At 40.7% G+C, this 18,803-nt stretch overlaps 1 protein-coding gene across 2 annotated transcripts in view; it reads left to right on the forward strand.

The window, feature by feature from the left end:
• The first annotated feature begins 6,575 nt into the window (after positions 1-6,575).
• sptbn5 (spectrin, beta, non-erythrocytic 5) overlaps positions 6,576-18,803 on the forward strand; it is a 66,424-nt gene continuing 54,196 nt past the window's right edge. Inside the window, exons 1-15 of one of the 2 annotated variants that reach the window (XM_085257054.1) lie at positions 6,576-6,716; positions 8,075-8,197; positions 11,999-12,166; positions 12,473-12,589; positions 12,826-12,974; positions 13,121-13,349; positions 14,950-15,036; positions 15,130-15,237; positions 15,313-15,397; positions 15,476-15,609; positions 16,206-16,426; positions 16,559-16,697; positions 16,819-16,953; positions 17,055-17,143; positions 17,329-17,482. In XM_085257054.1, the coding sequence (XP_085113180.1) occupies positions 8,084-8,197; positions 11,999-12,166; positions 12,473-12,589; positions 12,826-12,974; positions 13,121-13,349; positions 14,950-15,036; positions 15,130-15,237; positions 15,313-15,397; positions 15,476-15,609; positions 16,206-16,426; positions 16,559-16,697; positions 16,819-16,953; positions 17,055-17,143; positions 17,329-17,482 (1,929 nt within the window). In that variant the 5' untranslated portion in view covers positions 6,576-6,716; positions 8,075-8,083. Of the gene's footprint in view, positions 6,717-8,074; positions 8,198-11,998; positions 12,167-12,472; positions 12,590-12,825; positions 12,975-13,120; positions 13,350-14,949; positions 15,037-15,129; positions 15,238-15,312; positions 15,398-15,475; positions 15,610-16,205; positions 16,427-16,558; positions 16,698-16,818; positions 16,954-17,054; positions 17,144-17,328; positions 17,483-18,803 lie in introns of those variants that run through there. The other variant, XM_085257055.1, reaches the window with a different exon arrangement.

Consider the following 18,803-nt stretch of genomic DNA (forward strand, 5'->3'; position numbering starts at 1 on the left):
GCAAGGTGGAGTACTGGTTTGGGCTGGTATCATCAAAGATGAGCTTGTGGGGCCTTTTTGGGTGGAGGATGGAGTCAAGCTCAACTCCCAGTCCCACTGCCAGTTTCTGGAAGATACCTTCTTCAAGCAGTGGTACAGGAAGAAGTCTGCATCCTTCAAGAAAAACTTGATTTTCATGCAGGACAATGCTCCATCACACGCGTCCAAGTACTCCACAGCGTGGCTGGCAAGAAAGGGTATAAAAGAAGAAAAACTAATGACATGGCCACCTTGTTCACCTGATCTGAACCCCATTGAGAACCTGTGGTCCATCATCAAATGTGAGATTTACAAGGAGGGAAAACAGTACACCTCTCTGAACAGTGTCTGGGAGGCTGTGGTTGCTGCTGCACGCAATGTTGATGGTGAACAGATCAAAACACTGACAGAATCCATGGATGGCAGGCTTTTGAGTGTCCTTGCAAAGAAAGGTGGCTATATTGGTCGCTGATTTGTTTTTGTTTTGTTTTTGAATGTCAGAAATGTATATTTGTGAATGTGGAGATGTTATATTGGTGTCACTGGTAAAAATAAATAATTGAAATGGGTATATATTTGTTTTTTGTTAAGTTTCCTAATAATTATGCACAGTAGTAGTCACCTGCACACACAGATATCCCCCTAAAATAGCTAAAACTAAAAACTACTTCCAAAAACATTCAGCTTTGATATTAATGAGTTTTTTGGGTTCATTGAGAACATGGTTGTTGTTCAATAATAACATTATTCCTCAAAAATACAACTTGCCTAATAATTCTGCACTCCCTGTAGGTCTGTTGACAGAGCTCTGTACAGGTCTGCTCGAGCTGACCTGAAAAGTGGTCCCACCTGTCCAGCAACAACACATGGCATGGAATAATAGACATCATAAACCACAGAGGCAGAACTGTGAAAACAGAAAACCTGAGTGTGCAGCTAGCAGAGGAAATAAACAGCTTCTTCGCCCGCTTTGAAACACCACAACAGCAGCATTCATCTGCCTCAGCCCTGCTCCCATCCTCATCCTCACTTGGTTCCTGCACCGCTCCATTCACTGTAACGGAGCACGATGTCAGATGTGTCTTCCTAGCAGTGAACCCCAGGAAGGCGGCCGGTCCAGACGGAATACGTGGTAAAGTGCTAAGACCATGTGCCCACCAGCTCACCCTCATCTCCACCAGAATCTTCAACCTCTCACTGGATGAAGCAGCCATCCCATCCTGTCTAAATCAGCCACAATCATCCCAGTACCAAAGAAGTCTCCCATCACCAGCCTGAACTATTATTGCCCTGTGGCCCTCACACACAAATCATGAAATGCTTTGAGAGACTAGTCCTTCAGCACACCAAGGATTACCTCCCCCCAGAATTCGACCCCCACCAGTTTGCATACCGTGCAAACAGATTCACAGAAGATGCCATCACCCTCCACTCGGTGCTGAGTCACCTAGAACAGCGGCAGAGCTACGCCAGAATGCTCTTTGTGGACTACAGCTCACCCTTCCACCACTCGCCCATTGAGAGCCTACTAACTTACTGCATCACAGTATGGTACAGCAGTTGCACTAAGGCGGATAGAGCCACCCTCCCAGCATGTTTGCAATGAGTAGGAGATGCTCTGTATCTCACTGTACAACTGTATAGTGACAAAGGTATTGGGTTCTTTTCTAAAAATTGCTATAAACAGAGGAACCCAATCTGATGAAAAGTGGCGAATATTTTTTTTCAAATGACTATTTTTAGTGGATGTTTGATATGGAGGCAGAATGACAGAATGTTAAAAGAAGTTACTTTTAGTCACTCTAAGCTGGGCATTGCGTTCTCTGGCTGTTCAAAGCCATGGAACTTTAGACTTTCCAAGCAAATAATGATGGCCATACTGATGTTCTTTTCAGTACATTTTACTTTATGTTCATTTTCATTTTTATGATGTTTCTATTTTTACATAATTCCTCCCACATAGCAAAATTGGTATGGCCTGGATCTGTCCTACACAATGTGCTTACACATGGCCTGCGTACCGCAAAGAATGACGGCCCTATGGTGGCCCAGATCTGGTTTACCAGAGGTGGCCCACACATGAGCCAGCACAAGGCCAGTTGCAGACACACTGCTGGCCCTGTGCTGGCCCAGAACAGTTTCAGCTCTGGCCCCAGATGTCAGCCTAATGTGTACCTTAGCCATGTAAGCCATGTAATAACAACATGTGCTGGAACATAATAGTGCAAAAGTAACATGACGAAACTCTGTTCAGACAGTGAATGGACTGATTCTTATACAGCACTTTTTTACTCACCCATATTACTTAAAGTGCTCTATACAACATGTCACATTCACCCAATCAGGCCAAATGTTGGCATGCCATCACATAAACAGTGCCATCTTACCATGCCAGAAGTCATCCAGCAGTGCCGGCTTGACACCAGATCCAGGCAAGACCCGTCTGCTTTGTGGGATGACTTGTTCTTTTGGCGTTTTAGTTGTGGATTATGTTTGGGCTGTGTCTCTTGCCCTTTCAGTATTGTTTCCTTGTGCTTCTAAGTGTCCCTTTGTTTCTTTTTAGGTTATGTAGTATGGGTTAGAGATATTTTGTATGTTGTTTTTGTTTAATAAATCCGCCTTTTGGATTATTCCCTGATGTGCCTGAGTTCTGTTATTTAGTGTCACTTTGAAAGGACACACATCCAGCATTGACATATAATTGTTCTTTCAATTTTTGATAAAGATTACAGTGAATTGAGATGTAACTTGGCCCAGAGGTACGGTAGGACGCCCAGAGTAAGAAAGTGTTGAAAGTTGGACCTCAACTATTATGGATGATTTTTAATGAATTTTTGAAATTTCCATAATTGTAGTGTATTGGCTGTATTGAATTGCATATAAATGTCCTTTAATTTCTGAGTAATTTTACAGTAAATCTGGATGAAACTTGGCACACAGGTACAGTACGTGTCCCAGAGGAGGGATGTGTTGAAAGTTGGACCTCAACTACTCAGGATGATTTTTAATGAATTTTTGAAAATTGACATAATTGTAGTGTATTGACTGTATTGGATTGAATAGACGTTTCCATTAATTTCTGAGGAATTCTACAGTAAATCTGGATGAAACTTGGCACACAGGTACAGTAGGTGTCCCAGAGAAGGAATCTGTTGAAAGTTGGACCTCAACTACTCAGGATGATTTTTAATGAATTTTTGAAAATTGACATAATTCTATTGTATTGGCTGTTTTAGATTGAATAAATGTTTCCTTTAATTTCTGAGGAATTCTACAGTAAATCTTGATGAAACTTGGCACACAGGTACAGTAGGTGTCCCAGAGGAGGGATGTGTTGAAAGTTGGACCTCAACTACTCAGGGTGATTTTTAATGAATTTTTGAAAATTGACATAATTCTATTGTATTGACTGTATTGAATTGAATATAAGTTTCCTTTAATTTCTGAGGAATTCTACAGTAAATCTGGATGAAACTTGGCACACAGGTACAGTAGGTGTCCCAGAGGAGGGATGTGTTGAAAGTTGGACATCAACTACTCAGGATGATTTTTAATGAATTTTTGAAAATTGACATAATTCTATTGTATTGGCTGTATTAGATTGAATAAATGTTTCCTTTAATTTCTGAGGAATTCTACAGTAAATCTTGATGAAACTTGGCACACAGGTACAGTAGGTGTCCCAGAGGAGGGATGTGTTGAAAGTTGGACCTCAACTACTCAGGATGATTTTTAATGAATTTTTGAATATTGAGAGAATCCAATTGTATTGACTGTATTAGATTGGATACAAGTACACTTTAATTTCTGAGGAATTCTACAGTAAATCTGGCTGAAACTTGGCACACAGGTACAGTAGGTGTCCCAGAGGAGGAATCTGTTGAAAGTTGGACCTCAACTACTCAGGATGATTTTTAATGAATTTTTGAAAATTGACATAATTCTATTGTATTGACTGTATTGAATTGAATATGTTTCCTTTAATTTCTGAGGAATTCTACAGTAAATCTGGGTAAAACCTGGCACACAGGTACAGTAGGTGTCCCGGAGGAGGAATGTGTTGAAAGTTGGACCTCAACTACTCAGGATGATTTTTAATGAATTTCTGACATTTCCATAATTGTATTGACTGTATCGGGCTGTTTCATTGTAATTTGTGTGCGCGCATGTGCGTGCGACTGTTCGCGCGCGCATGTGTGCGCGGGTATAGGCTTTCAATCGGCACATAAAGCGAAAAGGCGCTACCGTAAAGACTGGTGTAAAAGCGCAAGGAAATTTATGCGGCGGATAAGAGGCGGCTGGCTTGACCGCGGCTCACAAATGACGGCTCACTTTACCGCGGTGCTCTATCACGTGATGCATACTGCTCCGACGTGCTAACGTTCTGAGGTGAGTTACAGCGTGTTGTAAGTTTTGTGAGGTGCTTTCGTGATATTTAATGGATCGGATTACATTTTTTATTTTTCTCCGATATCCGATCCAGTAATTTAGGTCAGTATCGGACCGATACCGATACGTAATATCGGATCGGTCCATCTCTACTATATAATGCCCAAGAGAAAAGACATTAGCAGTGATCTTAGGGAAGCAATTGTTCCTGTCCAACAGTCTGGGAATGTCCTCTTCCAAATAATTTGAAGTTCATTCTTCTACAGTGAAAGATTTAGGACTCATTTAGCATCTTAAATGTTAAAGGTCATAACAGTGTAATTATAAGACTGAACAAGTATGGCCTGCTTGGAATAGTTGCCAGAGGAAAACCTCTTCTTGCTAAACAGAATATGGCACTAAGGCTAAGGTTTCCAAAGTTGCATCTTGAAAAAACCACAAGTCTTCTAAGAGAAAGGAATCAAGCTTATGCCCATACCACCCTTAGCACACCAGCTGTCAGAAGGTAAGTCGAGTCAAGTCTGGTTAATACTGGGATGGAGGACTACCTGGGAATACCAAGTGCTGTACTGTTTGCTTAGGATTTAGATTGCACTATAGCACAGAAAAAGGACTAGGGCAGATTCTTATGCAGTGGACGTCCCTTTGTGCTCGTCCTGCTAAATGTTAGTGCAGCATATAATACTGTTGACTAAAACAGTACAGAGATTAGAGCACACATTTGGTATATCTATCTGATTGATTTCAATTAGTGCATATAAATAGAAAAGGTTTCACACATAAAAGTTCACAGAGTTCAACAGGGTTCAACAGGGTTCTGTGCTGGGACCAATTCGTTTTACATATAGGATTAGATAGAAAACACTGTCATTCCTATACTTTCTTCAAATCAACTGTTAAACTGCAGACATATTTGAAAGACTTGAAAGCCTGGATGACCTCTAATTTCTCACTTCTAAATTCAGACATAGTTCATTGCACATTACCTTGTAACACTGTAATTCATTTTTGACCAGTATATGTCTTTCAATACACACATTAAACAAATATGTCTAGGACTACTTTCTTGCATTTGCACAAATAAAACTAAAATGATAGAAACATCCTGTCTCAGAATGATGCTGAAAAGTCTTCAGTTAATGCAGAATGCTGCAGCAGAAGTACTAAATAGGACTGTGCTTTCTCATAGGGACAGAGGAATTCCCATAAGCTACCTTATGAATAACATAGGAGAGACCACAGTCACTGCTTTCCTAGTGGGAATGTGCAGTTATGAAACTGTTTGAAACTTTGAGGCTGTATTTAAAGACACACCCTATGCTTAAATTAATTGGTCTTGCTACTGGAAAGGACCTTTAGGAAGACATTCAAACCCTCTCCAGTGAAAAATGGTAATTATTACATAATGTTTCCTTGCAGAGCTGCAGTCAGGTGGTTTTGGCAGGATGAGGGACGGTTATGCATTATTAATTATAATCCAGGAAACACACACTGTACAGTTTACTTTTACTGGATATTGAACTGTCTCCTCTCTTATCTTTTCCTCTCCAGGTTTTTTTTTTTTTATACCAAAAGGTTTCAGATTAGGACTCAGTGTGCATTTTGTTAAACTGGATCTTAATCCTGGTTCTTCTTCAGGACACTTGCATTTGGGTGCATCATTTATTTACATTGTAGCTTTTATACATGAATATATGCTGGAAAGATTTAGAAAGAAAGATAATGCATTCGAAGCGTGTCTGTGCGTTTGTGTTTTGAGTTACTGTCACGTTGAACTTTGACTCTTTTGCTGTCAGGTGAGTGGATCTGCTCAAGCCGTAAATCCAATGGTTCCAAAGTTCACACACACACACACACACACACACACACACACACACACACACACACACACACACACACACACACACACACACACACTTCAACCTCTTCAAAAAAGACGAGACATGATATTGGCTTTTATTCAGTTCTTGTAGAATTACCATAGCCACACCAATAACCTCTTGCCTAACCTTAAATCAAGTATTCACCCTAAATTTTATTAATTTACTTTGAATCTCTGCAAATTAGCTGTGTAAACACATTTATGTCCCCACAACATGGGCAATACTTGTACACACACATCACAGGAATTCACACACCTCTTTTATGGCAACATTTGGTGCAGACAATAAAATCAGATCAACAGGGTGTCACTCTTCACTGGATCAGAAGGGCATTATTTCTTCTGAAACGGATGTCTTTTCCCCTGAGATTCCAAAGTTGAAAACAAAATAAATCATAAAGAGCTTTGGGCTGCACAGGACTGAAAGGTAAGAGCATGTTTCCTCTGTCTGTGTGCTTGCGTGCTGTATATAGCTTCTCTTCCTGTTCCTGTAGTTTGGTTCTTTCTAAGTTCTTCTGCAGGTTATCTTAGCACCAGGATACTTAAAAGTGACCACATTGCTGCACAAAAGTGTTTCCTGTTTATGTGGACATTTTTAGGCTTCGTGGGCCATATTTGAATTGGTCATTTTACAGTGTATTGCTAAATTGGAAAGCAGAGATAAAGAAGGAGATTTTGACAGCAGTATGGATTTTAGACTGATCTTTATCTTTAGACTGAGGTTAGCTTAGCTTGGAACAAAGTTTAAATATCCTGTTTAAACTTTTTAGTACATCCATCTGGTTGCTATACATTTAGCAAAATTAAGATTTCACTTTCAAGATGATGCATTGCAATAAATTGTGTTTTGCAATATTTGTAAAATTTTTAAACAAGAGAATAAGTGAAGGATAATAGGACAACACATGAGGTTATCTACCTTTCTATCTGTGCCTGAATGTCTTGGCATCACTCCACAAAATCAAAGATCAACTTAGGTTTGACAGTTATAAAAAAAGAAGTGTGCATACACACACATTAATGGCACAAAGCAATGAGTCAGTGAGTTAGGTTATTAAAGCTTAGGAATTTTTACAGCTACATTACATTTAGGTGTAACTGCTGTTGTCAGCATGGAAGAAAATAAAATGTGTCCAATTTAACCGTTGACTCAAGCAAGTGAACTGACAACTCAGTTTAATTTGCCTAGTCAGCTGATTAATCCTACCAAAGGGCAAATGATGAGTGAGGCTTAAATACTTAAAGGATCATTCTGCTTTATTTCAGTCTGGTTTATTGCCCCTATTCTGTTTCTCCTCTTGCTCTAAGGCTCTTTTTAACTTAGGCCATGCAATCACTTTGTGTCCGTCTCTGTTATTTGACTATCATGCATGTTATGCTTATTTTAAGCATTGCTTAAAAATCAGTGACTTCGACAAGTCAATCGCAATGTGTCAAAGAACCAGTGTAGTGCGACAGAGGCTCTAATAACCAAGAGGCACAAGAACACAAGGATGCATAAACAGAACTATGACACTTTCAACAGTAACAACTAAAGTCTTTCAGTTTGCATTTTTTTTGCCTTTAACCTGCAGACTGAAATGTTAAAAGCATTAACTGACACTCCTGTGTGCCACGGATGTGTCTGTCTGATATTACGCTCTCTGATGTGTTGCTGTTGTCCAAACTAGATCGCTCATGAAAATGTGTTTTTTACTTGTTTAAAGCTGTATAAAGTTAAAGCAAGAAAAGGTCAAGATCTGAAAACTGCGTGTGTTTGTGACTTTTAATGTTTTTCATGTTTAGCCCATCAGGATGGCGACAGAGGAGGATGGGGCTGGGAGAGTCCGACAGCTGCAGGAGCAGCGGATGGGAGTTCAAAAGAAAACGTTCACCAAGTGGATGAACAGTGTCTTCCACAAGAATGGGGTGAGATGGGAAGAAGAAATAATTCTAAGAAATAATTATGCATTGCATATGTAAGTTACAGTGGGGCAAAAAAGTATTTAGTCAGCCACCGATTGTGCAAGTTCCCCCACCTAAAATGATGACAGAGGTCAGTAATTTGCACCAGAGGTACACTTCAACTGTGAGAGACAGAATGTGAAAAAAAAAATCCATGAATCCACATGGTAGGATTTGTAAAGAATTTATTCGTAAATCAGGGTGGAAAATAAGTATTTGGTCAATAACAAAAATACAACTCAATACTTTGTAACATAATCTTTGTTGGCAATAACAGAGGTCAAACGTTTACTATAGGTCTTTACCAGGTTTGCACACACAGTAGCTGGTATTTTGGCCCATTCCTCCATGCAGATCTTCTCGAGAGCAGTGATGTTTTGGGGCTGTCGCCGAGCAACACGGACTTTCAACTCCCGCCACAGATTTTCTATGGGGTTGAGGTCTGGAGACTGGCTAGGCCACTCCAGGACTTTCAAATGCTTCTTACGGAGCCACTCCTTTGTTGCCCGGGCGGTGTGTTTTGGATCATTGTCATGTTGGAAGACCCAGCCTCGTTTCATCTTCAAAGTTCTCACTGATGGAAGGAGGTTTTGGCTCAAAATCTCACGATACATGGCCCCATTCATTCTGTCCTTAACACGGATCAGTCGTCCTGTCCCCTTGGCAGAAAAACAGCCCCATAGCATGATGTTTCCACCCCCATGCTTCACAGTAGGTATGGTGTTCTTGGGATGCAACTCAGTATTCTTCTTCCTCCAAACACGACGAGTTGAGTTTATACCAAAAAGTTCTACTTTGGTTTCATCTGACCACATGACATTCTCCCAATCCTCTGCTGTATCATCCATGTGCTCTCTGGCAAACTTCAGACGGGCCTGGACATGCACTGGCTTCAGCAGCGGAACACGTCTGGCACTGCGGGATTTGATTCCCTGCCGTTGTAGTGTGTTACTGATGGTGACCTTTGTTACTTTGGTCCCAGCTCTCTGCAGGTCATTCACCAGGTCCCCCCGTGTGGTTCTGGGATCTTTGCTCACCGTTCTCATGATCATTTTGACCCCACGGGATGAGATCTTGCGTGGAGCCCCAGATCGAGGGAGATTATCAGTGGTCTTGTATGTCTTCCATTTTCTGATGATTGCTCCCACAGTTGATTTTTTCACACCAAGCTGCTTGCCTATTGTAGATTCACTCTTCCCAGTCTGGTGCAGGTCTACAATACTTTTCCTGGTGTCCTTAGAAAGCTCTTTGGTCTTGGCCATGGCGGAGTTTGGAGTCTGACTGTTTGAGGCTGTGGACAGGTGTCTTTTATACAGATGATGAGTTCAAACAGGTGCCATTCATACAGGTAATGAGTGGGGGACAGAAAAGCTTCTTACAGAAGACGTTACAGGTCTGTGAGAGCCAGAGATTTTCCTTGTTTGAGGTGACCAAATACTTATTTTCCACCCTAATTTACGAATAAATTCTTTACAGATCCTACCATGTGGATTCATGGATTTTTTTTTCACATTCTGTCTCTCACAGTTGAAGTGTACCTCTGGTGCAAATTACTGACCTCTGTCATCATTTTAAGTGGGGGAACTTGCACAATCGGTGGCTGACTAAATACTTTTTTGCCCCACTGTAAATGAATTTATTTAACTTGCATACATGTTCCAGCACATTTGACTAAAGGTTGTTACACATAGTCGTAACTGTACGAGACATAATCAGGATGTTTGTATTATGAGGATGTGACAGTTACAAAGCGATGGGTGCAGTAAATATTATCTCTTAGTTCTTTTCAATGTAAACAACCAAATTTTCAAGCCAACATTAAATGATACGATCGTGGCTCAAGAGTTGAGAGTTCGCCTTATAATCGGAAGGTTGCCGGTTCGAGCCCCGGCTTGGACAGTCTTGGTTGTTGTGTCCTTGGGCAAGACACTTCACCCGTTGCCTACTGGTGGTGGTCAGAGGGCCCGGTGGCGCCAGTGTCCGGCAGCCTCGCCTCTGTCAGTGCGCCCCAGGGTGGCTGTGGCTACAATGTAGCTGCCATCACCAGTGTGTGAATGTGTGTGTGAATGGGTGGATGACTGGATATGTAAAGCGCTTTGGGGTCCTTAGGGACTAGTAAAGCGCTATATAAATACAGGCCATTTACCATTTCTTAAGACCGAAGGAAGGGAATTCCGGAGCAGAGCGGCTGAAAGCTCTGCTCCCCATAGTGATAAGACGAGCAGGAAGAACAACAAGATGAGCGCCAGATAAAGATCTGAGAGAGCGGGAAACAGTGGTGATATGAAACAAATCACAGAGATTAGGAGGGGCAAGATTATGGTTGCACCTGAGAAAGAGTCTTATCTTTTTCAACTTAAGCAAATAAGGAATTAAGGAAGGAATTAAAGTGTCTTTAATCCAGGTGCTGGAGATTTCTTTTTTTATTACAATTAGCCTCTTCATAAGAAGGGTCATAAAAGCTAAGGACCTTTGATTATTATTTTGTGTGTGTTCACACACTAACTACACTTTATTACTATATTAGATTTGACTTTACAATCTCAACAGCATTTGTGCATTTTATCCTTACATGCTTACACTTTCTTCTTACCCACTGCAAGGTTATCAAATATTTTTGAGGCCTCTATGTTGGCCAACTAGCTGTCATCTTAGAGCAAAGTGTGAAGTTGGAAACTAACAAATGCTAGGTTGGTTAGCAGGTTCAGTTCAGTCAGTTAAACCAAAAAAGAGGAAAACACAGACAGAGATGGCTGCTATTTAGTGGTAAGTAAAAGCAATTTATTTATGGACAGAATCCAAAGACAGATAGGCGGGCCAGTCCATATACATCACAGTGATAAAGTTATACTCACAGTCAGCACTTTTTAAAATGAAATGATAACGTTTGAAGCCATGCAAAATCTTACCTTCACACGATTAACGTTTTCTAAAATATAGGCCCTTAAATTACTGTCATGATTATTAATAGTAGAGCCAAAAATCATTTCATATCTATTAAAGATATTAAAAACATAAAAAAACAAACATTCTGCAGTCCCAACATTTTGACTTAAAGATTTTTTTATTTAAAAAAAGTTAATCACTGCAGTAATGTGCAAAATATTCAAAAATACTGCAGGGTGATAACATATGATACTGTATATAGCAGTTTAATACACAATTCTTATTCTTTAATACACACTTTTTGATCATTTGAGTACATTTCCTTACCTCTGTTACGCAGTAGAAAGTGCATTGTGGTATTAGTACTTTTACTTTAGTGAAGGACTTGCTTCACTGATTTTGTTCCAAACTTGTTACAATGTTACAAAAAAAAAAATATCCAAAGACAGAATTACGGTACAAGTTGATTCACAGCAGCTACACAGAAGACACATAATAGTGTAGAGGGAATTCCAGGAGTTGGTAATGGATAGAGAAAGAAATCTAAATTAGAGGTTACAACATACACAGGAAATGCAGTATCATCAAATACTTAAATGTTTAAGTGGAGAGGAAGGATTGAAAAGTAACTGATCTTAAACTGAATTCTCAAACCATTTGAGAATAAATCACACCACCTGTAGGCGTTTGTTTGGTCTAGCAAGTAGATAAAAGAATGGCACCCACACACTTAGACTAAGGTTACCAAATAACTGCAAGGTTTAGTAATATTTCTGATTTGCAAGCTTGAACAACGTGAACATCAAAAATCTGGTACAGTAACGGGGAGCTTCTATGTCAGGTTTGGCTTGTAACTGAAACTGTCCGGATCTCCTGCAGGAGAAATTGGAGCTGACTGACGTCTATACTGAACTTAAAACCGGAGAAGTTCTGATCCGTCTGCTGGAGTTCATCGCCAACGAGAAGTTGCCATCGCGGAGCCGAGGCAAGATGAGAGTCCACTTTCTGGAGAACAACAGCATTGCCATCAATTTCCTCAAAACCAAAGTAACCTACTTTTTGCTTTTTGGTGTCCTGAAAGTGATCCACCAAATTTACAAATATACAAAATTAATCTTATACACACAAACCTCAGTGTACAAGTGTATATGGTTATAGTATTATTCCTCATGAGGAGAACGGTCTTTTCTCAGTATATTTTAATCTTGATTAAATGTTAGTTCTAAAAAGCCAATCAGATTATCCTAAATGTCAAGGTAATGACTTTCAGTTCTTACTGGCAGCTGTAAAATGTTGAACTTCATAGCAGTCTCACGAACGACAGCTTCACACTGCTCTATGCTCTACTGTTAGATTCGGGTGGATTTAATTGGTCCAGAAAATGTGGTGGATGGGGATCGTACACTGATCCTGGGGCTGCTGTGGATCATCATCCTCAGGTTTCAGATTGGACATATTAACCTGGAAGAGGTATCGAATTAAAACTACAGCAGAATTAGTTATCTCCTTTAATTTAAACAATTTATTTATGAATTTAACATATTTAACATTTTCCCTCTTTTTTGGGGTATTTTCCTTTTCCCTTTCCTTTCCCTTGCTCCTCCACATTTTTACTTTTGTCTTTCCATCTTCTTGTCTTTTAAATTTTTTCCATTTTTGCCTTGTTCTCATTTCATCTCACCCCCTTCCCTCCTCCTCCTTCTCAGGGGAACAGCGTAGCTCATCGCTCAGCCAAGGAGGCTCTGCTGATCTGGTGTCAGAGGAAAACATCAGGCTACAATGGTGTTGACGTGCAGGACTTTTCCTCCAGCTGGAGGGATGGACTTGCCTTCAATGCTCTTATCCACGCCCACCGGTAGCATACTTGTGCACACGCATTTTTGTTGTATTTGTGAGGTCCCTCATAAAATATTTCCTAAAATATCCTCAAAAGTCAAAAACTCAAATGGAAACTCAAATCGCTTCTCACAGAGTAAACATACATGTGTCTGTCCATCCCAGACCTGACCTTTTTGACTACCACCGTTTCCATGGTGATAACCCCCAGCGTAATCTGGAGCATGCGTTCACTCTGGCAGAGCGGGAGTTCAGTATCATGCAGCTTCTGGAGGTGGATGACATCATGGTCGCTCATCCTGATGAAAAGTCCATCATGACCTACGTGTCTCTGTACTACCACTACTTTTCCAGGATGAAGCAGGGGCAGACCATCCAGAAGAGACTTGCCAGGGTTGGATTCAGCACAAACATAAACACAGCAGCATTGCATACAACAGAAAAAAAGATCAGTCAGATAATAAATAATATGACCATAATAGCATAATACATAATATTAATTGAAGCCCAAGTGATTCTAAATTTGTGTATAGATGAGTGCATATAAATATATACGACACATACAGACATGCACATGTTATAGATATTAAAGGTGACATATTTCTAATATAAGGCAGAATTGTTTCTGTTTAACTAAACGTGCAGTAAAAATAAAAAAGAGAAGCAATGGGGCAGAGAAAGAGTCTGTATCAGTCTGTCAGTCCATCTTTTCAGACTCAGTCGGCTCTTGTAACTTGATGTTGATTAGCAAAAACCGAGGCTGGTTACAATGGAAAATCTAATCTATAAGGCAGGTTTATTTGTCCCTAAACTCAGATTGTGGGTCATTTTTTTCTTTAAATAATGTGTTGCTTGACATAATGTCTGTCATACCGTTTATAGTGTGGACTGCTCTGCCCCATGTGGTATTGTAACCTGCTCTAAATAGTATAGATTACTGCTACAATGACAAGCTGCTGCTCACACAAAACACAAAACACAGCTGGTGGGATTTTTATTTTGGTAGATAAGAAGGTATTAGTAGCTCAAAGGAGAACCTTTCATAAAAGAGGGGCTGTGGATGTTAAGAATCACATCAGATCACATACAATGAGATGCTGCTGGAGGCAGCAGCAGGAACTCATTCAGAGAACCTCACACCTTTAACACACCGAAGCTACAAGCCTTTATCTGCTTCACACATGTTCCTTCTGCTGTACATGATAATAACCAAGTTAAACTGTTTTGGGGCTGAGTGTTGTCAGATGTTTTTTTAAGGTTTGCATTTTGTTTATTTGGACTGAGGGTTATGGTTGCAGGAGTGAAAGTGCTGTGACTGAACACTGATGCTGCTGTATTGCTTCTCATTCTTAAATAACAACCACATTAGTTAATGGGAGGTGAAACTAATATGTTTAATTTCTCATCTTAAGTCGCGTACACAATGGAAGTGATAACTACAGCTTTGAAAATTATGTTAGAAGCCACTTTTATATTTATTAGTATTTTTGCATTGATAGGTAGGCAACTATAAATCAAAAATTAAGCAAGCCAATCATGTGATGTAATATAACAGCCATGCATTTTAAAATCAACATTGGCTCATATAGCTTGTGATAGTGATAGTGCTCAGGTGCAGTGACCAGCATTTTCAGAATGCCAGGAAGTGACTGACAGCAGCCTTTTGCAATAAGATTGAGCAGTTTCAGATGGACACTTTTTTACCCCAGTGGGGTTGAGGGGACATCAAGAGGGGCAGGTGCAGGATGCAGAATTACAGTTTGCAGAATTAGAGTCAACCAGCAACAATGGGGATAGCCTATTAACAATGAAATCATTAAGAAGGCAAGATAGGTAATTTAAGGATTAATTTAAATGAGCAACTTTTCTTGGTTGCTAATTCTTTGGTTACGAACAATATTTTTGTCTTTGATTTGCCAGTCCAGATTCCATTTTAACATATCAAACCAAAACACCCAGAACACAAAAGTAGGACTTCATTCTTTTCTCCACAGATTGTTGGGATGCTCATGGAGCTGGATGGCATGAAGATCCAGTATGAAAGAATGGTCTCAGATCTGCTTCGCTGGATCAAAACTAAGGTAACAGGTCAATCCCAGAAAAAACACAGGAATATAAGACAAAAAAACAAAACAATTAATGAATTAAATTTGGTGATTATTTTTTGACTGAAGATGGTGCAGCTGAATGACAGAAGATTCCCAAACTCTTTGAGGGAGATGCAGAAACTGATGAGCGCTTTTAAGACCTACAGAACTGTGGAGAAACCTCCCAAATACCAGGTCAGATGACCCTCACATTTTAAATTCAGCGTCCTCCTTTGTTCATCTCCTTAAAGTTAAGTCTTGTTTTTCCAGGAGCGTGGGGCAATTGAGGCCCACTTGTTCAGTCTGAGGACTCAACTGGCAGCCAACAACCAATGGGCTTATAATCCTCCCGAAGGTACAGAACACTAACAGTCAATTATAATATAAGGGCTGCTATGACAAAGATCGCTCATGCTGTTGTGTATTTGTAAAGGTAAAACTCTGAATGACATCGAGAAGAGCTGGGCTATGCTGGAGAGGGCGGAACATGAACGAGAGCGAGCCCTACAGGAAACGCTGCTACGCCTGGAAAGCCTGGAGCAACTTGCACAGAAGTTTGCCAGGAAGGTAACGCCACTCTACTCATATGAATGTCTTTGTTACAAGTCTCCCAGTTTTGATCGTAATGTTATGGAGTTGCCTGACATACTCCTGAGTAAATTATAAAAACAACTTTGTGATTACAAATCACTGTGTTGTGCGTAGAAATAAATTTCAGTGAGTTTTGGTAATGTTAACCTCAAAATGGATGCGACCTTTTGACCACTCTTGTTCCGCTGGACATATATGCAAGATCTTGTTATTTGTTATTAACAACCCCACAGAAAAGTAGATACACACAACACAACAAAAAAGTATAATTTTGATTTAATTTTAAACCTTTTTCTTTATTAAAATAGGTATATCAGTTTGGAATCTGTTCAGAATGGAATACCCTTTACTTAAAGCTGGGAAATGGGGACAAACGTGTTGCTGTGATTTTGTGAATTTGTTTGTGTAATGTTAACTTAAAATGGAAACCACTTTTTGGCATCAGAAAGGTTAATCTATGCAGACAAACAGCATTCAAAACCCTGGATCTGATATTCAACTTTCTGCCTGTTTTTATGGCTCCTTAAAAAATCCCCAATAGACTGCAAAATCCTTCCTTTTTGTCTTCTCAGGCAGCTCTGAGGGAGGGCTATCTTGAGGACACACTGCGTCTGATCCGGAGGCAGGACATCCGAGGTCTGTCCACACTGGAGGAGGCTCAGGCAGCTGGCCGGCGTCTGGAGGCCTTGGCTACCGATGCACTGGCCAGGGAGCCACGCTTCACGGCCCTCAGAGACATGGCAAAATCCATCGAGAAAGGAAACTACCACAGCAAGGAGCAGGTCATTGGGAGGTGGGAGGATGAAAACAATGACTTTGTGTAACCTTAAGTCTTTCTCTTTTTGAAGGGAGAAGAACCAAGAAGTGACATTAATTAAAAAAAAAAACAACTTGTACTCTACATAATAATATATTTGTTTCTAAGGGAGGAGAACATTAGCCATCGATGGAAGGACCTGCTGCAGCAGCTCCAAGAACAGAGGATGCTTTTGGGAAATGTAGTTGAAACTCTGAGCATCCTGCGGGACATTGAGCTTGTCTCCCAGGAACTGAAAGAACTACAAGTGAGCTTATTATTCGAAATTTAGTTATAATGACGACACTGGAGTTTTACTTAGATTGTACTGTGAGAGAAGTGGGGTGACTTTAATATTACTGACTGTCCCCTCCCTTATCCCATCTTAGTCCCAAGCCAGTTCCTCTGAACTGGGGAAGCAGCTGACGGAGGTGGAGTCTCTTCTTCAGAAACAAGATCTCCTGGAAGCTCAGATCTCAACTCATGGTGAAACCATCACTGCAATCAGTAGCAGAGCTCTGAAGGTACGCTAATAATTGGCATCTCATGTCCTATTAGTTCACTGTTTGGGGAATTTGTAAGGGTGATTTCTGTCAGACTGACCCACCTCCTTTCTCTCACTCAGGCAAAAGTAAGGGATGGGCAGCAGATTCAGAGCAGAGTGAGAGCTCTTGACACTCAGTACAAATCGCTGGTGTCTCTCAGCAGCAGCAGGTTTGCTTTAGTTTTCTCATTTACAGCATGAGGGAAAAATCATTTATCAAGCAACAGGTCTAAACGTGTAACATTTCTTTGTATGTCCAAAATGGTGGAATAGAAAGTCTAATTAGTCTGATATTCTGTTGCTACATCTCTCACCTGTGCTCATCTTGCCTCACATCTTTCCTTTGCTGTGTCAGGAGGAGGCAGTTGGAGGCTCAGTTGAGGTTGTTTGAGTTCCTCTATGACTGTGAGGAGTTGGAGGCCTGGATCTATGAGCGCTGGTTAAAGCTGCAGACGGCTGGACTTGGAAGAGACCTCAACCACATCCAGGTGGCCGAACACAAGCACAAGGTGAGCCAGAAAGCTGTGTATACGGACACTTGAGCCCATAAGGTTCCATGCTTTGGACTTTGACACTGTGAAGAAGTTTTGTTTGCTTTTTTACACAGGCACGTGTGTTACAGTGGTTTAAGGGTGTTCTTTGTGAATGTGTTAGCTCTGAATTATGTGATGAAAAGTCAACTTTTTTGTGCCTCTTGTGAAAAACACAGGATTCATATTATTTTACAGATTGTCAAAACTTTAGAAATGTTACATTGTTATTCTTTATTAAAAAAAGAATAACAAAAGCTTATAAAGCAGATACATGTTTCTGTTTTTTTTTTAATGCCTTAAACTAAAGCAAGACAGGACTCTAAGTCAAAAGATTAACTTAAAGAGGCAGCTTTTATTTGCTGTGAAAACTAAAACCAAAATACATGAACACTGTCACTCGGCGCAGACTGAAATCACAGAAAACTGAATTTTATTTACACACTCCCGGTTCACTATACACAGGTGAAGGAGAAGGGGGCCAAGGTTCCCAGGGGTACAGGGAAGAATCAGGAAAAGTGTCCTCTCTTGCTCCGCTCCACACGAACAGAACAATGCACTTGGAAAGGTCCTTTCCTCACACACGCCACTCTCACTGCGGCACTCACGAACAGGCTTCGGTGTCCAAACTTCCAAACCGAGCACGAAGAATCTGTATACAGAGATCAGGAATTAACACGGAAAACTGTCACGAAGAGAGCTCAAAACTGGCTGAGGCTAAAGTAGCACTGACGAGCGTTACTCAATAGTCCAGCAGCGAGGTGCTCTCAGTCACTGCCTTAAGTAGCGAGAGCAAACAAGGTGAGGAGCCACAGGTGATTGCTTGCAGGTGGTGATGGCCAGGGGCGGGAGCCCACAATGAACTCCACCCAGGCAGCAAGTAGAGAGAGAGAGGAGAGAGAGAGGAGAGAGAGAGCGAGACAAAAGCAACACACATGTAGCCACACAGGGCCAGCCGGGCAGGCACCATGACAAACACTACACAAACAAAAGATAAACTAGAACTAACAACTGAACTGGACTAGACTTGACAACATGGAACTAACACCAGAACACAGCTTACATGGAGAACACGACAATGAACAGAGTGAGACTAAACACTTAAATACAGATGAAGGATAACAAGGGGATGGAAACAGGCGGGAACACAGCTAGGACTAATCAAACCTGAGAAGACAGGGAGGAAGCAAAACTAAATACACTGAATACAGGACAAAGGACTATCAAAATAACACAGGAAACAAGAGACACACATTAAGATGTAAACACAGGAAACGGGGGGAGCGAGGGTCATGAAGGG

This window comes from Mchenga conophoros, linkage group LG19 (assembly GCF_057382185.1).
Source record: "Mchenga conophoros isolate Kocher_MC1m ecotype Shallow Benthic linkage group LG19, M_conophoros_male_GT1.1, whole genome shotgun sequence".
NCBI lineage: Eukaryota > Metazoa > Chordata > Actinopteri > Cichliformes > Cichlidae > Mchenga > Mchenga conophoros.